Source organism: Ricinus communis, chromosome 8 (genome assembly GCF_019578655.1).
Source record: "Ricinus communis isolate WT05 ecotype wild-type chromosome 8, ASM1957865v1, whole genome shotgun sequence".
Classification (NCBI taxonomy): Eukaryota; Viridiplantae; Streptophyta; class Magnoliopsida; order Malpighiales; family Euphorbiaceae; genus Ricinus; species Ricinus communis.
The window spans coordinates 23,899,848-23,924,313 of NC_063263.1; the positions used below are offsets into that span (position 1 = coordinate 23,899,848).

The following is a 24,466-nucleotide window of genomic DNA, read 5'->3' on the forward strand; positions in this document are numbered from 1 at the left end:
TCTTTTTTATTTCTAAGTTTAGAAGTATAAATTTATAGGACGACCAAAAGAAGAGTAAGTGAATCATTATACAACTAGCAAAGGAAATGACATGAAGCATTAATTCAAGACTTGCTAGCTAGTTATTCAATTTTTTCTTGTAACGGTGCTACCCATGTATGGACAAGCAAATGAGATGACCATTTCAGTTGGCTAATAAATTGGATTATGTTTTATTCTGATGATGCTTAATAATATGCTTATTTTAAGAAATCGACTTAACTATTTGAACAATGGCCAAGCTTACAAGTGCATAGATACCAAAGATATAAAATAAAAATTTAAAAATAGTTTCAGATACTATTTATATATATATGAATATCATATGTATATAAAATATATATCAAAATCTGTAAAATAAATACTATTTACTATAGCTTTTACTTGTATTTTTTAAAAGATATATACATAGTAAGTATATTATATATAAGGAATATATATTAAAAAAAATTAAATATATTTCGTTATATTGAATGAGCATTAGTATTATATCCATTGCCGCTGAAAAAAATAAATTTTGGAATAAAAATATGTTGAACAAATTGAAATTTTGATTAAAAGTAACTTAATATATGCCTAATGTATAGCTAACATATACATTTTATATCCTACATTTATAAAACAAGTGTAATATGTACTATTTTTAACAGTTTACTTTTTATTTTTATAATTCTACAATCTATATGAATTAAAATAGTTATAAATACCAAATATATATTTAATGCATATCATATTTTGTTGAGCATAGATCATTGTGCTACTTTTGATTTTTTTAAAGATACAAATATTTGAAATATAATATAAATATATCCAACGGATACTAAAATAAGTGTAATGAATACCATGTTTTAGGAGTTTATACTTTTAGTTTTCTATAATTAATATAATATATATATATTATATATGGCTGGCGATTTCGGGTGCGCACCCAAATGTCTCTAGCAACTACATAATGCAAGGCTTTCCAATCTAATCGGGAACACGCTAACTAGTCATAAAGACTAGAGCGGAGATAGGAGTCACCACCCGGATAATTCACTAAGACACTTTTACTAATAAGTGATGTTTCTTGATCCATAAAGAAGCCTATGCCACAAATCTAACGATGGATCCAGAAGCCAACTTTATTATTTGTGTATTTCTTTTTAATTTTATTGTTTAATGGGTTATTCTCTATATATGCAACATAAAAATTTCTGCACATCAAGCACTACAGCATGTGAGGTCCACCTAAGTCTAGCCTATTTTTATTAAACCTAGCCCATATTTGTTTTGTTAGCCCACTTAACTATTTCATTATATACAAGGCCCACCTAGTTTAACCCAATTATAAATTATGCTTTTGAATTCCAACCTTTAAACCTAATAGACTACTTTTTATGATAAGGACTAATTAAGTGATTGTCAACATCCATTTTTTGGATCTAAATATCGAGGGAATTATGAAAAATCTACGATGAAAATTACTACCTTTCTTGGGTCTTGGGAGACAGAGGATGGGCGAATCTGAGGTTAGGTTTGAGTTTAATCTAATCAAAATTACCTTTCTAAAATCATTTTGGCTTAATTGTCAAGAAAAGTAAAGTTTGAGGGTCAAAATGATGATTTTTGAAAGCTTAGGGACTAAACTACGAATGTTTTTTGAACTTTTACTCTTAATCGGCTCTACTAGAGCCAATCGGCTCATCATAGAGCCGAATCGGCTCTATACAGAGCTAACCAGCTCTACATTGTGCTGATTCATGGTTTTCTTGAACCGACGTCATTTTTTAGCATTTTAACATCTAAGAATGACTTTCTATAAGAGTTCTGTTGATAAATACGGGATTTTATTTGATTTTATCAAAGATAATCTCTAGAAAACTTAAAACATATCAATTTATTCCTAGGATTTTCCAAATCTTATGTCTATAAATACCTACTTAACTCTTAAGTCTAAGGGGGACGAATTATAAGCTATTAGCAGTCAATACACTTTTTGAGAAAAAAATACAGAGAGTTGAGACACTAAAAAAGAACCGAAAGAATTAGAAGTCCTTTTAAAAGAATGATAGAAGCCTTTTCATATCCCAAGTAGCATTGGATCCTCAACCGGTCATCAATTCAGCTGCATCATCGAATCTTGAGACTCATAGAACAATCAACTATGGTGACAACTTGAGGGTTCCCCCACATCCACCATCATCCATATCATCTTCCAAAATTGGTTCTTTTTATGCTTTCCTAAAAACATGATTAGGTTTTATTCTTATTGATTTATATTTTTTATATGATTAGAATAGGGTGCTTTCTATGATTACATGTTATATTATTGCGGGAAATTAAATATGATAATAAGAACATTGTTAGGAATTGAATATGATAATAAGAATATGTATCAATTTTATTGTGTTTTCCCTTTAATGTTTAGTAACATGTGTTATCCCTTGGAACCAAGAAGGAGATTGAATTGGTGACCTCAAATTGATTTGAGGTAAAAACACAAGAGATTAAGGTAAAGGTAAGGAGATAAAGGGTTAGAGAAGATAACGACAAGGATTTATAGTGGTTCAGAAACAACCTCCCTACGTCCACTTCTCAAGATTACACTTGTGTGTTTCACTATAATCACTAAGATCACAAACTTTGAATTTTACAAGTTCACCCAACAACTTGGTGTTTTCAAGGCTCACACTAAACCTCTTCCCTTAGTGTATCGATCTCTTATTAAGTCCCTTAACCCTTGAGTATTAATGGTTATTCAACAACCAATTCCTTGTATTTTTAGTACCTAGGCTCACACAACAATCCTTTTAAGTTTTAATTGAACAAAGAATTTTAACTTAATACACTTTACAAAGAAAAAAATGAGTGTAGAAAGTTGAGAAATAAATTTGCAAGAGTTTTGGTGTATTTAATTCACACACTTAGTGTATAGTCTTTAAGAGGGGTATTTATACACATATCAACCCTTTGGAGATGTTATAATAAAGCCAAAACTCTTTAATTGCAAGATTTGATGACTTGGCAAAAATTGCCTAAAGTCATGGAAAGCGCCCCACGGTTTTTGAAAAGAGACGTTGGGGCTCCAATGGCTTCAGCCACGTGGCATTGATAGCATGGCTGAAGTCTCAACGGTTACTGACATCGCATTAATTGCAAAAACTGCTCCCGCGCCACAATAGCACCCTTGCGCTTGTCTTGACTACGCCTAGAAGCGCCATTGCGCTTCTCATAGTGCTATCTTCTACTAGAATTTGTCTTAAGGCCTAAAGAGAAGCACCCTCATTCTTCTTGAAGATTTGACACTTTGAGTGCCAAGTGTCACGAGGCGATTGGCTTGCTGTCAGGTGGACTTTTCAACATCTTGTAAACTTTTAGCCATATGAAAAGCACCCCCGCGACTTAGAAGTGCCCTCGCACTTTTGGAGTCTTTTTACAAGACCCGCTTCAAGGCTAAACTCAAATAGCAAGCAAAATGGGTTTTTAAGGGAGATTACTACTGTCATTACCATGAGCTAAGTCTTGGGTAAGGATAAAAGGCTCCCACATATAAAAAGTGTTTTTCCTTGGCTCATCTTCCCATTTAAAGATCCATGTGATGAAGGAAATTCATTCATTACTTATGAGTGATGGTTAGCCAGTGTCATAATTCTAAGGTTCGAGTATAACCAAAGAGCCATTAACTAATGCAAGAATCACTCCTTACATAATAAAAGTAAAGATAAACATACATTGGGATAAATTTCTCTTATCCCAAGTGGAGTCGCCATTATGGGCGGCGGTTTCCGGTGCGTACCTTAATATCTTTAGCGACTACGATACTGCAATGCTTTCCAACCTAATCGGGAATACGCTAACTAGTCATAGAGACTAGCGCGGAAGACCACCCGGGTAATTCATTGGGACACTTTTACTAATGAGTGATATTTCTTAATTCCAAAAGGAAGCTTACACCACAAATCCATATATAGATCTGGAAGCCGACTTTCTTATTTGTGTATCTTTCTCTTTAATTTTATTATTTAATGGGCTATTTTCTATAAATATAAAAATTTCTACACATCAAGTACTATAGCATGTGAGGTCCATCTAAGTTTAGCATTATTTTATTAAACCTAATCTATATTTGTTTTGCTATCCTAATTAACTATTTAATTATATATAATGCCCACCTAGTTTAGCCCAATTACAAATTATGCCTTTGAATTCCAGCCTTTAAACCTAAAGGATTACTTTTTATGATCATGCCTAATTAAGTGATCTTGAATCTAGTGTGGCCCAATTAGTTTAAAAAAAACATGGCAAAGTTTACTCAGTTCATGTGAATTTTAGATTAAACCCTAATATGCCATCTTATTACCTTAATGGACTATAGTTTTCATGTCAAATCCAATTTTAAGACTTAACGTCTATATGTCTGGTTTTAATTAGACAATTACATAGCAGATTTTTGACATCCATCTAAAATAAAATAAAAAAAATTCAAAAATTAAATCTAGCTACTACAACCTTTCTACAACTAAGAAAATTGAAGAAAAAACGCTTAAAACTAAGTACAGAACATGAAATCACCAAAATACATTTAAAATCCAAAAATCAGGGGCCAAGATGTGCAAAGCCGATCGGCTCAACATAGAGCAAAATCGGCTCTGCACTAAGCCGATCGGCTCTAGGGCTTCAGATGGTCTTTCTGCAATTTTTCCTTTAGTTTCTCACACCTAGGAGCCGATTTTACATGCACAGAAGATAAAAAAAATTGATCAAAACATGTAAAGTGAAGTAAGAACATAAAAAAACATGAAATTTAATAAGAAAACCTAAAAGAAATAACCAATAACCCTAAAAATTATAACAGACAATAGATAAATATAATATTTTAAGATAAATTTTAAATTTCAAATTTCAATTATATAAACCTAAAACTTAATTCAATTGCATAAAAATATAATTAAATTATATCTACATACTCATTAACTAATCAAATTCAAAATCCAAAAAAGTAATATTATCATATTCAAAACTCGACATGTACATATTATCATATTCAAAATCTAAGAACATAAAATTTATTCGTTTCAAAACCAAGGAAACATGCATATCATAAAAATATGTAAATCATACAAGAAATCTAATTCTAACACATATAACATTAAAAGAAATAACAATCATAGAAAGAAATCACAAAATTCTAACATGTTTCTAACAAAGAAAATAGAAAAAAATAATAAAGAAAATTAGAAGAGAAGGGAAAAATAATGATGTGGATTCTTTGAAACCCTCAAATTTTCACCATATTATTCATATCCTTGAGTCTCATGAGTATAGGTGGAAGCTGATCTAAAGATGGGGTAGGAATCTAGAGTGTTTAATAGGTTTTGTGTTTACATTCTAATTATAAGAAAAGATTTATTCCCCCTAAGCCTAGGATTTCCTCTTCTATTATAAGAAAAGATTTAAAGAAATCTGAGAGACTTAGATATACATTCTAATTTGTTTGATAAATATCTATAATTTAAAAATTTAGTTTTTGGAATTATCAAAATGTTTAATGATAATTATCGAAAAATATTGAAAATATTATGAAAATCATTAAAAACTCGAATATTATCAATAAAATATATTAGAAGATGTATTTTTATTTATTTTATCATTTTAAAGTGAAAAATACTAAAAAAAACAACGTAAAAATTCGATTTTTGGACCAATTGGCACTACACAGAGCTAACCGGCACTGCACAAAGCCGATTCAGATCTATGCTAAGCCGATCATTTCTGTGAATAGCCGATATAGTTGTACACAGAGCCTATTAGCTTAAGGGGTAAAAAGTTCTAAATTTTTTTACCGTTTAGTCCCTAAACTTGTAAAAACTGCTGTTTCATCCCTTAAACTTATTCTTTTTGCTAATTGGATCCAAATTGATTCTAGAAAAGTAATTTTTTATTCTCAAGCCTAACTAAGATTCTCCCGTCCTCAACCACTTGTGACTTGAGAAAGATAGTAACTTTCATCATCGAATTTTCCGTAATTCCCTCAATATTTAAATCCGAAAAATGGTGCTAACAATATATATATTAAATATGTAATTAATATATTTATATTTTTTTAAAATAATTCCATTTGCTTTCACTTTATTTTTATTATATTATGTTGTAAGTGTATAAAATATTAAATAACTTCATAGAAATATAGAGTAACAAAATAATTATCATAATTATTTAATTTTTTTATTCTTGATAATAGTTAGTGTTATTATAATTAAACCTTAACTAAATTAATCAATTAAAACTAACATTATATCCATTGCTATTGAAAAAAATAATTTTTGAAATTAAAATATGTTAATTAAATAAGTTGAAATTTCGATTAATATATATTAAATATATATAAGACTTATATGTTTTACTGCACATTTATTAAAAAAGTGCTCTTTGTGATAATTTTTAACTTGTTTAAAATAAAATTGCCATATATGTAAAATAAATTATATTTTTTAATAAATCCAACATTATTAAAATTTAATTTGTAACTTAACAATAATGATTCATGATATATTTTTTTTAAGAAAAATTCTAATTTTTTTAACATATACCATTTGTGTATAAAAGTATATCATCTTTTGCATTTAAAGAAAAACATATATCAATTTTTTAGGTTTCGTTTAACTTTTAATTTTCAGATCTAATCTTCGAAAAAGAGTAAAATATCCTTTTAAACACATCTATAACATATGCAATGGTGTTGATTTATCAAGTCTCATGCTATATCGACAAAATAAATCAAAAGTCTATTAAATCAAAACTCCTTTTTGTTCATAATTGGGTTTTTGTAAAAAAATAAAAAATACTTGTTTTTTTCAATTTTTTTTGTATATAATGGTCGTTTTTGGTTTGAAAATTGATTAGAAAAGTAATATGAATTTAATATTTTTGTGTTGTTTTTTTGAAAGAAATCATTGAAAAGTTTGAATATAACTTTTGGTGTAGAATTAGTTTCTCTATAGAATATAGTATAAATAATATTTTGAAAGTCAGATACAATATTTTTGAAGGAATTTAAAACATACAATAAAAATGGTATTTTTTATCATTTCTTTGGTTATTTCCGAAATTTTCCGCAATATGAAATGGGGGCGAAAAACATTGATAGTAACATAGGACTCAAACTTGGATGAGAGAAAAGCAGAATTCCATGTCCAAATTAAGCAAGGCCCAACAGCCCAAAAGCATTGCATCATCTTCTTTATTTGATAGTTTTGAAACAACATCCTTCACTTGCTGCTGGGTGCTTACTCGCTTATCATTGCACCAAGTAGGCTAATAAGTTCTTTCCTTTAATTCACAGTTGCTGGAATATAATAATGTCTTCATTCTCTTATTCCTCTACTTCTTTTGTCACACAGACACTAATACCTTCTCCAACAAAATTTCAGTTTTCCTTTATTTCACTCCCAATTATCATCGATCACCATCATCAGCGTTGGACCCTTTCAAACTTGGGTAATAACTTGCGCCCATCTGGAGACTTTCCTGTCCACTGCAATTATCTCGACTCTCCTAATCAGCAAAACGCAACTAGTGAGTTATTCTCATCATCAGAGGCAATTTCTCAAGCATGTTCCGCGCATTACAGTTTTCAACTACTTTCAGCACCACAAGTTCAAATGCCGTAGGTTATAACATGTTTGTGCTTTGTGTTCCAGGGTTCCTCTATTCGTTCTTCCGGGAGTTTGGACTCAATGAGAAAGAAACTGAATTTATTTTGGAGCAGAACCCATCTCTAACATTGACAGCTTTCGACTCCATAAGATCCCGAGTTTTTCTCTTAGAGTCTGTTGGACTTAAAGGAGCTGAACTTTATCGTTTAATTATTAAGTGCCCAGATGTATTAACAGCTGAACAAATCCATCCATTTCTACATTTTGTTCTTAATAATTTACAAGGAAGGATCGAGCCAGCGCAGATCAAACGCCTTTTCTCTGCGTCAGAACCAAGATTCTTAGTGGGTTTTGATCAAAAGGTTACCATGCTTCTTAGTCATGGAGTTCCAGAAGAGAAGATTGGTCACATTCTCAACAATATTAACCTACTCAAGGCAATGTGCCTCAAATCAGTTAAAGAAATTGATAGAACTATTAGTTTCTTGAGTCGCTTTGGTGGGATTGATATAATTGTTAGACGACCGATGATTCTGAATTTTGACTTGGATAGACAGTTGATCCCAAGAGTAGAGTTTCTTAAAGAGATTAGTGGAGGAGATGAAGAAGCCACTGGGACCTTGTTGCGTAAACTTCCTGCTATATTGAGTTACAGTTTGGAGCATATTAAAGGTCATGTAGAATTGCTGAGGTCATTTGGTGGGTTAACTGATCCTCAAATATTCAAGATTTTTCTTGTGTTCCCAAATGTGATTAGTGCTAGCAAGGAAAGGAAGTTGCGTCCTCGAATAGAATTTCTCAAGCAATGTGGGTTGAATTCTGATGAGATATTCAAGTTCCTGACAAAAGCCCCCTTGTTTCTAGGGCTGTCCTTTGAATACAACCTTGTGCATAAAATTGTATTTTTAGTGAAGATTGGATATGGATACAGAAATAAAGAATTGACTGTTGCACTTGGGGCTGTCACAAGAACAAGCTGTGACAATCTGCAAAAGGTGATTGAGCTATTCTTCAGTTATGGATTTTCTTCTCCGGACATTCTTTCTATGAGCAAGAAGCATCCTCAGATTCTTCAGTACAGCTATAGTTCCCTGCAGGAGAAGATGGAGTACTTGATCGAGGGAATGGGTAGAGAAGTTGGGGAGCTATTAGCTTTTCCTGCATTTCTTGGTTATAAACTTGATGACAGGATTAAGCATAGGTATGAAGTAAAAAGGAAGGTTATAGGGGAAGGCATGTCCCTTAATAAGCTCTTAAGTGTCTCTGCTGATAGATTTTCAGTTGAGAAGAAGAAAAAGTCCTATTCTCGATTGACAGACTGAATGAGTTGTAAATTTAACCTGGCACCAAATGCTCCATTTTTAACAGGCCTAGTTGCTCCATTCTATCGTTGAAGGATTGCTCTACCTTTCCTCCTCAACCATCTGTGAGATGCAGAAATTGTGCAAATTAATGATCACCATTCAGTTTTTGGCTTCTAGATTTTAGGTTTGCAGCTGGTTATGGAACAAAGCAAGTAACTTCTATGCTTGAAAAATTTGCAGTGTATATTTCTAGATCAAAACTATTTTGGCATATCTTCTGCTCTTCAATATTCGGCATCTTATTATAGCTCTGAAAACTACAAACTCAGTTCCTGCACCAAACTTGAAAGGTTGGAGATTTATAATTTATGGGTTTACTTCATTTTCTGGCAGTTGTATTGTCCGAATGTGATGAAGAAATAGGATTATAGTGAACAAATATGATTATGTATATTATTAATAGGTCTACCTCAATTTCAGGCAGCTGATTATCAGAATTTGACGATTGAGGAAGATAATTATGTGGCATTTTCTAAGTGACTTATGCGTGAACCACATTTTGTTTGTGATCTAATGGAGCAAACAATTATTTTGGTTGATTGTAATATCCTAAGCTGATAATGGGTCATAAATGAACTCAGGATCTTCTTAACTGGCTACTCTGTGCATTAACATGCAGCAACCACGTAGTAATATTTCTGTTTGCCTATTGCATCAACCGTGTAGTTGAGTTGATTGCATTAGTTGAATTTGATTAATTTGAATTGACCAAAATTGATATTTGGTCAAAAGATTTCAGATAGTTTGAATTGACCAAAATTTTAATGTCTTATTTTATATAGTTATAAGAATTTGATATTTTAAAGGATATTTATATTATTTGTTATTTTTGTAAAGAACTAAATTATTCCTATTGTTTTTTACTTAAAATATGTATATTTAAAAATCAAAGAACCAAACCAAACTGTATCTAAATTAATTGGTTGAGTTTGGTTTAATCATTTTGTAAATTTGGTTTGGGCCTAATCACCTTAAAAATCTCAATTTTTTTAATAATTTTATCACCCACTCTTAGTTTTATCTCAGAAATGTCATTTTTTTATTTTATTTTTCACTGAAATACAATTTGGCTACCGCATCAAACAAACACGACGGTTCATAAGCTGATGTGGTTATTTCACTAATTTTTTTTTAAAAGAAGGCTGACTCATTTGATGGGATGCCGAGTCTTCCTAATATCTAAATCAGTATATACCTCTTTATCTTCCCATCTTGTTGGATACTTTGATCGAAAATGTCTAGTCCAGGTGGGAATGGAAGCCTCAATTCGGTTGTTTTGATGCCTAGAGCTTTTTGCAAATATAAAAATGTTGAGTTGTTAACTTCTTGGACACTGGAGAACCTAGGTCGTAGATTTTTTTCAATATCCTCTCATGCAATAAGTGATGTAATTTGAGTGATATTGAATCTTCACTGTCCGAATTCTTAATAAATGGAACTAAACTAAGTATTGTGTTATTTTGTAGTATGGTGATTGTCATTTTCTCAAATGGATAGAGGAGAATTATACAAGAAGGGTTAGGGAAGTATTGATAGAGGTATTGACAAAGAAAAATTAGTTAGAGGAAGCATTCAAGGTGAAAGAGGAAAATATGAAATTTCTAGAGCAAAAACTATAGTTTCATGTTGATGAGAATCGAGCTTTAGTGTTTGTAATCGACAATGTCAATGAAAGAAAGGCTTTGCTGGAGCTTGAAATGAACACTATATGTATAGGAAACCATAAATTGAAATAAGAGATTGTGAAACTAAGAAGAAAATGTGTATGTTAAGGTGTGTGTGTGTGTTGGTTTAATGTCTATTATGACAAGTTGGTTAGTTTTAAAACCATTAAACTTTAGGTAGAATATGTTGTATCTGGTATAAAGAGAAGAGTTCAGGATGTAGTAGACTCATTGTGCTTATTTGATATAAATCTGACTCATTTTGCTTATTTTATTCTAATGGTAAGAAGAGATAAATCCCATCTTGTAAATGTTGTTAATTAAAATCATTAATAAAAGTTAATATATAGTACTCATAATATCATATGTTGGCCTGTACAAAAGTAACAATTGACAATAAGACAAATCCAATAAAAATAATAGTGCCAGCCAAATAACCCTGCCAGATAACAAATGGCTATGGTTACAAATTAACCATAGTACCAAAGTTCATATAAAAGCACAAATGTCCAGTAATGACATTCAACTACTGCAAATTTGGATTGCTTGTAATGTTAAATCTCTGGCTACTGATGAAGTTATCTCTTGCACTTTGATCATCAGTGTTGAACAACTGCCTTGCCACCCTTTATGTTGATGGTAGTCTTGGACCATATGTTGTATGTGATTCTGTATTGGCTGCTGGAGGTATATTGATTGGTGGAGGTGTTTAAGTTGCATTAGTGGATCCAACAACTGTTGCTGCAATAACACCTGATTGTAATAATTCACTACGTTATTATTTGAGATCTGAATCCATTACAAATCAACCACACATCCAACAACAACCATCACCATAATGTAAAATACCAAATGATATAAAGTTTATTAATCTAAAACACCAAAAGCTACAAACTTACCCTAGACTATACATTGCCAGATTCTGAAAAGATCCTTACTCCATAACCCTATTATTTTTGTATGAACATAATAAAGTAAGCTTGCTTGCAAAGGTGAAAGAGACAAATCTAGTAACTCAAATAGGCAAGTAAGTTTACCTTATGTCTCTCCTTAAATTAATTTGCAACCTCAAGATCCACTTCTTTGCCAAGCTTTTTTAGCCTTAGCTTAGTAGTCCTAGGAGCTATCCTAGTCTTGTTCTTCTTAGGTTAGTTGGAACCTTCTTTCCTGGGCCTACCTTGCTTACCCTATCAATAAAAACATGTTCAAAGACCACACAAGTTGGACTGAAGTCATACTCATCACTTGATATAGGAGTAAGAACTTGGTCTTTTGAGGGTTGATACTCAGAATTATATCCACTTTCTTTTTCTTTAGTATTAGATATGATTTTTATTGTTGGTGTATCTTTTTTTTGCAGTCCTCTTAGCTCTCATTTTTGGTTCCTCCTTTTTCCACGACTTCACAGTTGTTGACATTTTCCAATTGGGAGGTCTACTAATTACCTCATTACAATTACAATAATCAGTCCTTATCTTTTCATGTAGTCTAACCCATCTTAAATTTCTCTTGGCTTTCAAATATTCTTCATCATCTGAGCTGAAGTCATCATCCTCTAACCCATCATCAATGTCACTTTTATCTACTAGAATATATTTTGGATCTTTAGAATAATTATAATTATCAAGCTGGATAATGCCATTGTCTTCACTACCCCCCCACGACACCTCCTACCATTGAAGCTTTAACCAAATTATCACCCCAACTATTTCCTTATGTGTGAGTGATGGTTAGCTAGTGTTACAATTCTAGGGTTCTAGTGGAACCAAAGAACCACTAACTGACGCCATTAGGGGTATAGGTACCAATGTGTACAATATGTGAAAATATAGTGATGCAAGAACCACCCATTAAATAATAAAATTAAAGACAGATATACACTAGAATCAACTTCTCTTAAGAGATGTAGAAGATTGAATGCTAGTTCCAAGTAAGGGGGTGAATCAATTCATCTTATTAATTAATTCATCTAGGGTATTCTTCTCAAGAAATATTTTTCCTTAATAAAATACTCAATCCTTACCACCCTATGCATCCATTTCTATATATATGGCCTTTTAATCAAAGTCCTTAAAGATTTAGGATTACTACGAAACCCTAGCTTATATTAAATTGGGCTTTTATTTTCCTAATTAGACTTTGATTAATTTAGATCTGATCCATGGATAATAAACCCATCTAGGCCTATTATACAAGGCCTATTAGCTCTTAATTAATTAACCTTTAATTAGGCCAAATATATATAAGCTTATGCCTCATTTTAATCCTCACTTAAAGCCTATTTGTGTATCCAAAAAGGTTCCTAACATGTTGGCAATGAATACAGATTATGAATTAAACTCTTTTAATTCAATGTTATTTCTCTAATTTAACTTAATCTATATTCATAGATCAAGATTAGCATCTAGCAATACATCATGACCACCCAAATATGTAGGAATGATTAAAGTGCTTCAATCAACCTTTGTAGTGAAAAATCTTACAATGTAATTCAATCCCTTCATTGTACTTTTATCCCAATTGATTCATAGAGTATGGATGCAAGTGCCAACTCTATAATTGAACCAATCATATTTGTTCTTGATAATTGCATATAATATCTTGAATAAAATCTATGAAACACTTTTCATACTCTTCATTCGTACAATCTTGGCCAAGAATTTTCATGTTAAAGCATATCAAGAATCGTCAAGATAAAATCCCATGACATATTACCTTGGGCAATGAATTCTTTATTGATAACTTATTATCTTCATATGGCTCTTACTTTACCCAATGACTATACCTTAAGCTGTGGGTAGGAGGACATAAGATAATATCAAAGTATAGTAATCCTCATATAAGATAATATACTGTTATCTCAAGTCTAAGGATCACGTCTTACATAATTATCGCAAGAGTATTATACATAGACACTTGGGTTAAATTCCATATCGACTAATCAATAGGGTCATGTTCAATGAAGTTGTTCTTGTAACAAGCACCCATATGCTTATTTCAAAACCCTTATTCCTCAACCTCAAGAGATAGATTACTTATTTCATAAGTAAGTGATAACACATTTTGGTAGTCTCGAGTGTTTGATCAATATCCAATAATCAATATCTAATTCTTGATCAAAAATCGATTATGAAAAAAAGTTTAGGAACATATGTAAATCATCGTTATAAAATCGCCATATAATTTCTCTTACATTTGTGTTTACATTCCATGGTGTTCGTCTATAATAGTTTGCATTATTCTTTGATAATACCATGACTACTCGTACCATTAAAGTCGAATAATGCCTTTTGTATAATTATATGCCATCAATATGATATATAAATTAACATGGATCATCTGACAACTCCTTATTTTTAGGGCATAATCTAAAAATTAAATCTAAGCAAAATCTATGAGATCTAAAATAATATAAGCATTCCATTTTCTCCTCTTTGGACTTGCATTCTTAGACTCAATAGATAGCTCTCAGGTCCTTTTATCCTTAGCAGATCCAGGTGTAGTAGTAATGTGAAGCATAACACAAGCCTTGAAGTTTTCATCAGTAGTCAGGTCACCTTCAGCATTGATGTTACGCTCTATAGTACAGCGGGGCCATAACCTCTCAGTGTTGTCTAGGAAATCTTATCTCAAGGATAACCTTCAAAGTCAAGAGGATATTCCAAAATCAATTGATTCTTCCTATACTGACGATAGAGTCTATAAGGACTATAGAAAATGATCTCTTGAAGTCTAGCCAAAGGGACAAGCCCCGTATACCAGAAGTGTGACATGTTGAATCTTCCACCAAAGGCAGGTCTAGCGAATAAGAGTATCTAGTATGCTCTGTATCCTATTAATCCAACCTTTATGACCTTGACTCACGACTATAGAATGAACATGCACATGCTCTAGCTCATACGTGACAATGTCTCTTGGACCAGTCAATCTCTAAAGCTTCTCGCACAACCAAATCCGTAAAAAGAGAAAATAAACAGAAAAGAAAAAATAAAGAAAAAGAAAAGGAAAAGAAAAGAAAAGAAAATGCTATGTTAAAAACTCGAAAGGCAGTTTAAGCAAAAATAAGAGTGTACTAAGATGAAAACTCAAAAAGGTGGCTTAGGCAAAAGTTAAGACATTAGCTTTGCTAAGTTGAACATCTGAAAGGGTAGTTGTAAGCACTCGTTTTCCGAATCTAGATATTGAAAGAATTATGGAAAACCTAATAATGAAAGTTGCTACTTCTTCTGAGTATTGAGAGATTGACGAAATTTAAGATCCTAGTTAGGGTTACAAGTAGTTGAGCTGAATATTACTTTTCCGAATCAAATTGGACTAAATTGACCAAATATTTAAGTTTTTGGTCAAAATTGAACGAGTTGTAAAGTTCAGGGACTAAATTGTAAAAATTCTAAAATTTGCCAACCTAGAGCCGATCGACCAAAACTCGAATTTCAATGTCATTTTTTCAATATTTTCTAATTTTAAAGGATAATAATTACTAAAATATACTTCCTAGAAGATTTTTATTGATAATTATATAGCTTTTAATTATTTCTTATAATTAAATAGGTATTTATTGATAATTATTCTAAGTGTCTTTAAAATTTGATATTATTTAAAAAAGTTTTGATAAATCCTTTTACTTATTAATAATTCTTTATAATTATCAATAATTAAAAAGATGATTATCCTAGCCTCTACAGTTTTCTCCTTCCATCTCTATAAATAGAAAAGGAAACTCTAAGCCAAGGGGTTGTCAATTATAAGTTGACAATTACTATAGAGAATGATCGGTCAGTTTACTAGATTTCTAAAAAGTAAGCACTTAGCCTAAAACACTCTAGATTCCCACCCTATCTTTGAATCAACCTCCTCATTTACTCTTAAAACTTGAGGATTTGCAAAATATGGTGACAAACTTAGGGTTCTTTTATCCATCTCATCATGATCTTTGCTTTATTATGATGTTCTTGTTCTTAAATGGCATGTTTAGGATCTTTTCTTCATTTCTTTTTGCTTCTGATACTTAGATCTAGATCTATATATTTGCCTATAGAAATCTTGCTTTAGAAGTAGATTAGCATGTTTAGGGTTTAAACTTGATGATCTTGATGTTAATTGGTTAGATTTGCATGTTAGGACAATTGATTTAATAAGGTTACCATGGTTTTTATTAGATTATGTTGTTTTCATTATATTGGCATGCTAGGGTTTCGAATACGATGACTCTTGTGAGTTTGCGTGATTAGATTTAAGTTTTTTCATGTCTCTTATTAGACTCACATGATTAGGCTTTGAATTATTGATCTTTCACCAGGTTGGGCCCTTTTACATAAATATATTTTGTCTACCTTTTGACAAAGATAAAAGATTCTTGATCTTTCAATATTTTTGATAAAGTTGCCATATTTAGTGAATCTGTTTGTTTATTGTAAATTTATTTAAAGTCTAGTCATATTGCTTTGCCCTTGAAATTGGTTTATTTACTTGTTTTGTTGCATTTAACACATGTATTAACCATTATTTTTGCATTTTTGTAATGTACCTCGGTTATTTAGAGGTTTGGAGCATCTTTTTATCGAATTAGCTTAGGAATAACCCTAGAGTCAATCAACTGTATGAATAGTTGATCGGCTCTGTGACACAACCAATCGGCTGTTCCTCCATTAGTCACCCGTTTTACTGATGTTCGCTAATTGTCTTTCGTTATGCATATTTTCATTAAATTTAAGTCGATTAGGTGTATGAGGATTGTAATAGCTTAGTAAAAAAGAAAAGCTACTCAGATGGGTGGATCCGCCTGGAGTGGACTCTGGAGGGAGATTCGCCTTAGGGTCAGCCGGTGGTTCACAGTGCTGAAAGGACTCCAATACGACACATTTAGGTTTTAAAGGAACGGAATGCTCCCATGAATCAAATTTAACATCATCATGGGAGGTGCCTCAAAAGCGGTGATAGTAGATTAGCTGAAAGCGCGGGTACCCCTAAGACGGCAAGCGGGTCGTGCCTCCTCTGAATTCGACACCCTAGGAGCATTGGACCAGTAGAACTACATGAAACAAAGGAGATGTTTAGAATATCGCATGATGGAAGAGTAATGAAGTTCAGAAAAGTAATAACGAAGTACTTGTGCAATAGTATATCTATCTAGGGTTATAGTCCCCAACAGTTGAGTCATAAAGAACGTGTAATCTATTCTCCCCGACCTTATCGTGAGCTTCTCATGGTGGTCATAACCCCCAAGGCACTTCTCAAGCTCCTCATATGAGATCAGCCATCCAAAACATAGGCAGTTAAGGTGCCTAAGTACATGTCAGAGAGTAAGCCCTCTCTTCCAGCCATAGATATGCTCGCCCAAATACCACATACGACAAGCAGGCTCAGTAAAGAGTATTCTCTTATGCTCGATATCAGCAGCAAATTGCATATATGGGTCTCAACTCCTTCTATCTCCAAGGTAGTTGGCACAGATCTACAACAACATGAAAAAGTAAGTATCTGAATCTAGTCATGTAATATTAAACTGATGAGCATTTCATTTTTACCTGATCTCAATCATTGGTGCACATACATTGTGTGTGGACCTGAGCCTATTCTAGGGCTACACTTGTAACACCCGGAATTTTTTTTTTATATATTTAATAGTGAGTTTTTATTTAAGTTAATTTTAGCTTTATTTTTATTCAAGTAAATTATTTGAGAAATGATTATATTTTGGTTATTCAAAATTTTTCCAAATGCATATTTATATAAGTAAAATTATATATTGGAAAATTATGGTAGAATTGTAAAGGATGTTTATAAAAGAATTTTGGGAAAATTGGTATTATAATTGATTAGTAGTATTAAATTTTAAGTTGGAAATTGATTATTTAATTTAATTGTGTGTTAGGACTAAATTGAAAATTTATTTTGGAATAAGGATTAAAAGTATAATTTTATTTTTGTGAGGGTTTAATGGAAATTTGTGAGTTTGGTATTTTCGTAAATAAATATGTCGGTCAGGGGTATTTTTGTAATTGTGTATTTTCAGTAATTCGGTTCTAGCCCAAATTAAATAGTTAGGGGCTTAATTGAAGGCTAAAAAGAAGTTTGGGGGTTAAATTGGAATTCTGCAGGATGGAATTGTAAGTAATTAAGAAAGTTGAGGGACCAAATTGTAATAAGGAAAAGTTCAGGGGTCAAATGTCGATATTGAAAGGAAAGAAATCGGGGAAGAAGAAGGAGGAGAGAGAGAGAGAATGCGGCGCCGGGGAAGAGAGTGAGGGGGGTCGGTGGCGGCCGTCGGGGCGTGGAGCCCGGCCAACTGAGCGGCGGCCGGCGACGGCAGCGGCCTGGCAACAGGAGGAGGCGGATTCGCGTGTGTGGCAGCGGCTTTCAAAGGCCGTTCCGGCGGTTTTTCCGGCCGATCTTGGTGGCGATCGGCTCCCCTTGGAGAGAGCTTCCTTTTGGCGGTAGCGGCGTCGGTTTTGGTGGCCGGAGGAGAGAGTTCCGGCGAAGTGGAGTGGCAACCATTTTTTTGGGCTTTTCCGGCGAGCTCCGGCGGAGGATGGATGTTCGGAGGACATATCCCGACTCTCCTCAGCTCAAGCTTCGCGATGGCACCGGTTTAGTGGCGATCGGATTTCGTTTGCAAATCGACGGTCGAGATCGTCCGCAAATCTCTCCGAACGATCGGGTGTCAGATCGGAAAATCGGAAGCAAGGATCGCCATCGCTGCCGTTGTGAGTCCGATGGTGTGTTCGGATCGTCGATCGGACTCCGTTGGCTGAGAGCAGTCGAAGCGATCGAGCGTCTCGGTAATTATCTTTAGCCCGTTAATTTTAGAAATTCTTGGTTTAATTGTGTCTATTGGATTATTTTGAGTATTTGATGATTTTTGTGAGTAAAAAATAATTGTCTGTCAGTTTGCCTGCCTTGTATTTTGTGCTGTGTGGCGGAGTCGGGAAATAGTGAAGTTTGGGGACCCAACTCCCGTTGTTTAAATTGTTGAGTATTTGAAGTGTTCTTCTGGCAGGTCCTGGACCTGTTTTTACGGGGGGTAATGTTCGTGTTGTAGGGGAGGTTCTGCCGAATTTTCGGTAGAATTCTCCCGAGTCGAGATTCTTAGACAGTCAGTCCTAGGAGTCTAGACCTAGGATTAATGATCGATTGTTTCAGCGTTTTGATAAATTGTTTTCCATGACTAGATTGTCAGTTCGTTCGGCTCACTCCTACCGAGGCACCGGAGCAGAGCTAGGAGGTCGCCAATCCTGTGAGTTAAAGTCATTTAATCTTTGCGCTATTGCTAGTCTGATTTTAATATGCTATTTAGAATTTGTGCTTAATATGATTATTAGTATCGCAAAATAAATGATTTCACTTGATTATTAATATTTGAAATAATATAAATATTATTATTAGTATGTTATAATAATTCCAAATATTATCAGTTTTCCACCTGAGTTGCCTGATGTTTTACTCTTAATTGTTAATCATTAATTTGATATGGTTGAATGACTTCATTATACAATGATATTTATTATATGTGATGATTGCGAATTGGGAAATGTGGCTTGTAGAACATGCCTTTGATGGGTTACATCACAATGATCATGGACATGTAATAAGATATTTATGGGTTTGCCCCGGTCGAGCATGGCTCTGGGCTGATTTGTGTAAATTCGCCGGAGGTAAGGTCCCTGGTCGAGCATTGCTCTCAGGCTTATTTGGATACTTAAGTGACCGGAGGTAAGGTTCCTGGTCGAGCATTGCTCTCGGCCAGTCTTATTGGATTAAGAGAGCCGAATGGCTACTAGATTTCTTATTTGGATACTTAAGTGACCGGACTGGAGGTAAGGTCCCCGGTCGAGCATTGCTCCTGGCCGCCTTATTGGATTAAGAGAGCCGAATGGCTACTAGATTTTGGGGTTTAGGGTTCTACCGAGCCACTCATCCCGTAAAAGTAAAAATATATTTTTATTTATTCATTTATTTATTTATTATGGTATGATTATAATATGGATTGTATTTACGTGCATGGTTGATATTTTGATTCGAATGATTAATATTTTATGTGAAGGAAATAGTAGGGTATGATTATAGTATGGTTTGATATACTGATTTGAATAATCTATGTTTTCTGAGAAGAATGCAATAGTCCCCAGATTATTTGATTTTAACTCACTCTCGAGACTGACAGTCTCATTTTTACTGTTTTTCAGATTCGTGACTATTAGTTCTCCTGCGACTCTTATTCAGTAACCCGACTCCTTCATCATCGGGTGATGTATTTGATTTGGTATGTAAATTGGTAAATCTTAGATTCTCCGCAGTAGTAAATAGTAGATGTATCAGTTGTAAATTTTCTGAGCTTCGGGTCTCGCCTAGTTTTTCTGGTAGACCGAAGTAATTTTGTAAAGTGTAATTATTAAGATAATTTGTGGTTTTAATAATATTAATTTGAGATGAGATTTGTTTAAATTAGTGAGTGTCAGGCTTACTACGGGTTTCAGTGGCCTTAAGCCTACCCATTCCCTAGTGCCGGTCACGGGCCACGGGTGGGGTCGTGACAACACTCCTACTTGAGCCCTAATAGTCAAGCGAGGTAAAGCTTGAGAGGTACTAATCGGTGGAGCCCCTATCAATATGCTAAGTTTTAGAGCCCACTCATGCACTCAAATGGTTGAAAATTCAAAAGGAATTTTGACAAAGGAGAAAGACATACATGGATGGCGTGCTAGAATCCACATACCCTCTTGCTCATTCAAACCGTGATATCAAGCTATTGGATTAAATAAGCTAGGGCAGCAGCCCCTAGTTGAAGGAAAAGACTAGATCCAAATCTCTCAAGGGGGCTAAGTAATAGACGTTCTACAAGTTCCCTAAGTTGTAAAACATGGTGGTCCCAAACAGGTAGACTAAGAAGGCTCAGGCCATCTAGTCAACCTTCCCGGTAGAATGGGGAGTGAATTTTTTATAGAGGAGAGAAATGCTTTGATAAGCCAAATAACGAGTCTTCTTGCTTGTAGGCAAGAACCGTAAAAAATCAATGATGAACTAGTCCCAAGCATTGGACCTCTGGTTATGAATAACATCATCAAAGGGTATAGGGGTACCCGAGAAGTCGATTTTATTGATAGCAGTAAAAAAAAGTGGAGATAATGTTAGCTCTCCAATCGAGGTGTGAAAGGTGTGGGTGGTGTCCATCCACCTTTTAATAAATGCATAGAGGGTTGTGTGATCATTCCTCCCAATGGTCGAGGGTAGTGTAGCAAAAAACCTGTGGAACCCTGTGTCTCCAATCCGAGCTTAAACAGAGCTCCGAAGCTCGTCAAACCACTTGCGAGCTTTGTATAAGCTACTGATGAACCAAATCAATACCATGTCAGTATGAAAAGACACAAATAGAATAGGTTTATACATTTTAAACACATCAAAGTCAAAAAAGAGGTAAGAAAATCGATGTTTTCAAGTTTTAGGCTAAATAAGTGTGCACAGTGTTCATCTAGTGTGTGTAAAGTCAATCGGCATATCACAGCCGATTGGTTGTTCATCTATGGGTAGCCAATTTTTCTTCAATTTTGCATATTTTTTGGTTTGTTACATAGCTTTTTTACAAATAAGAAAGATGATGTGCGTAAAATACATACATCGAAATGGGGTTTTTAAGAATGATTTTATGTATATTTGGATGTGAATTGGTCCCAACACTCACCCTATGTGTCTGTTTGTGTGCATTAGGTCCAAAAAAAGTCAAAGTATGATAAAGGGAAGAATTTGAGCATAATTGGACGTCAAAGCTGCCGAAACAAGCTAAGTATGCCCATGAGGAAGGTTAACACTGCCGTGTTGGATTCAACACTGGTCGTGTTCCCAACACGGCCACCAACACGGCCGTGTTGGATGCATCAAACATCAAAGAAAAAAGGGGTTTTTAGGGAGCACGGCCACAGAGAGTAACATGGGCATCAACACCAGAACGTGTTGGGAACACGGGCATCAACACGGCCATGTTCATGGCAGCTGGTCAAATTCATTTAAAAAGAAAGAAAAGAAAAAAAGGGAGGCAGCTAGGGTTAGAACGTCCAAAACTCATCTTTTTCTGTGTCTAAGGGTTTTCTAAGTTGAAACTAAAGGAAAAGGAGACTTGGATCAAGGTTTCACTTGGATTCTCTTCGAAGATCAAAGATTGGCGAGGATTATCGATTCGTTTCAATTCGAGTAAGAGGAACAAGAATCGATCCAAGATTGGGCATAAAGAATTGGAGCTATTTACTCTCATCCAAGGGTTTATTCGGGTTCCTCTGCCTTTACTCATTTTTTGTAATTGAATTCTTGTTGGTTGTGATTATGAATATGATTAGCTAAATTTATTAACCCATTGGGGTTCTTTATCTAGGGATTTTTGTACTTCAATTTTGAATTGAATGTATTGATTGTTGATGTGCGTAAATTACACACATCTAAATGGGGTTTTTAAGATTGATTTTATGGACATTTGGATGTGAATTGGTCTCAACACTCACCTTATACATATGTTTGTGTGCATTAGGTCCAAAAGAGGTCAAAGGATGAAAAAGGAAAGAATTGGAGCATAATTGGACGTCAAAGCTGTCGAAACGAGCTAAGTACGAGCATGAGAAAGCTGAACATGGCCATGTTGATCTCAACACTGGCCGTGTTCTCAACACGGTCACAAACATGGGCCGTGTTACTAACACGGGGACAAACACGGCCGTGTTGGACATCAAAGAAGAAGTAGATTTTAGGGAGCACGGCCACAGAGAGTAACACGACCAGGAACACCATCCCGTGTTGGGAACACGACCAGGAACACGGCCGTGTTGGAGGCGACAGGGGGTATTAATTAAAAGAACGAAAAGAAGAGAAAAAAAGGAGGCTAGGGTTAGAACGTCCCAAAACCCTAATTTTTCTCTCCCTAAGGGTTTTCTGAGATGAGACCAAGGGAAAAGGAGACTTGGATCAAGGTTTCAATCGGATTTCCTTGAAGGATCGAAGATTAGGCGAGGTTCGTTGATTGATTTTCAAATCGAGCAAGAGGAACAAGAATCGATTCAATTGGAGCAGAAGGATTTGGGGCTGTTTACTCTCATCCAAGGGTGTAATCAGGTTTTCTCTACCTTTGCTTATTGTTGTAATTGAATTCTTGTATATTTTGAGAATGAACATGATTAGCTAGATTGATTTAATCCATTGGGATTTCTTTACTATGTTGGTTTGATATTATATTGTTGGATTGTTCCAGTTGGTTTTGTATTCTTCTTGTTTTCAGTATTAATAAAATAATGCATTATTCATGAGACGTTGTGAATTGTGATGTTTAGATTGCTTTATGAGGTTGAGAAATCCGTTTGGCAATTGGAATTTTGAATAGCAAGAAGTGGTTAATAATCGCTTAGAGATAAGGATAATTAACTAGTCGCATTAAGAATTAACAAAGCTTAATAGAGGCGGATTAAAGCTTAATGCTAATTTAAGAATCAATCGTTAGGAAGAGATTCCAACTTTAGGTTATTAGGTTTAGGAATTCGGTTATCTCGAGAGAGAAACCGAATTCAGTTAAGAATTCATCCACGGGTAGCATAATTAGACTCACCGATCCTTTATCTTTTGTTCGGATGCCAACTAGTTTAGATTCCCTTTGGGTTTCTCTTCTTGTCTTGATTATTTCGTTTATCAATCACTCTTGCATCTCCCTTAGGACTTAGCTTGTAGTTAATAGTTAGTTTAGAATTTATTCATCATTCATTTTAGGTTAATATAACAAAGAACAAAGGAGTAACTCTGGGCTTTCGCTTTCCGGAGGAATACGACCTTGATAATCGCCATTAGTGATAGACTGCATCGATAGGTACACTGCCTTAGATTGTAGCTAACACGAGTAGCCACCCATCAATTGTCAATATTGGTTTGCAATGGAAGTATTTATTGATTTGTTCTTCATATCTTGTTGAATGATTTTTGAAATTTGAATGATCTTGAGAAAGACGTTTAGGTTTGGATTGTCCTTTGCAACCTAGAATTGAATTCGCCTAGAGATAGGGTGTTCGTTCTACCGGATTGAGAATTAACAACTCTCAATAGTGTTAAATGGTACATAATGCTAATTTGGGTAATTAGAGTTAGGAAGAGATTTCAACCTAATTAATCTAAGTTAAGATGTTAGTGTCCTTGAGAAAGGCATTAATTCCACCCTTAGTTTCCATTCCTTAGAGACAAGAATTCCCAAAGGGTTATTCCTTTACTTGAATTAATCATTCCCTAGTATACGTAGTTCGACAACAATTAGAGCAGCTATTAGTTAATTTAGGAATTATTCATTAACACCATTTTTTCTGTGATTAGATAACAGAGAAGATTGAGTAGATTTAGGTTCACACGTTCTTTGGGGAATACAACATTTGGTACTCGCTGTTAGCTATACTCCACTAATAGGTACACTGCCTTAGGTCATAGTCTTGCTTGACTTAGCACACATCAAGTTTTTGGCGCTACTGCCGGGGAACAGTTTTCTGTGAACTAAATTGAAATTTTAATATTTGTTAGTCTAGTCATTTCTCTTTTTGTTTATAATTTGTTTTCTGTGTATAGTTTTGTTCTTATCCTGTTTGTTGGTGTTGTTGTTCTTTATTGTGCTCAGGTAGTTTATGACCAGGAGCTCTAATCCTAATCTTATAGAGCCTTTATCTGAACCCGAGCACTCTCTTAGATTGCTAAGGAGGCGTATGCAGGCAATAGAGAGGAGATTGAAACAGAGATTCCTGTTCGTGAAACTAGT

At 34.1% G+C, this 24,466-nt stretch overlaps 1 protein-coding gene across 1 annotated transcript; it reads left to right on the forward strand.

Moving 5' to 3' along the window:
* The first annotated feature begins 7,189 nt into the window (after positions 1-7,189).
* On the forward strand, positions 7,190-9,253 carry LOC8281553 (transcription termination factor MTERF8, chloroplastic). The gene is made up of 2 exons (XM_002515825.3): positions 7,190-7,596; positions 7,722-9,253. Exons 1-2 carry the CDS (start codon positions 7,380-7,382, stop codon positions 8,996-8,998), a joined length of 1,494 nt encoding a protein of 497 aa, XP_002515871.3. The 5' UTR covers positions 7,190-7,379; the 3' UTR covers positions 8,999-9,253.
* Positions 9,254-24,466: the final 15,213 nt, after the last annotated feature.

What these genes read in the sequence shown, in the direction of transcription:
- LOC8281553 (XM_002515825.3), top strand. Translation starts at nt 7,380, where the DNA reads ATGTCTTCATTCTCTTATTCCTCTACTTCTTTTGTCACACAGACACTA. An exon ending in TAATCAGCAAAACGCAACTA is followed by an intron (nt 7,597 to 7,721) that starts GTGAGTTATTCT and finishes TTTGTGTTCCAG; the next exon opens with GGTTCCTCTATTCGTTCTTC.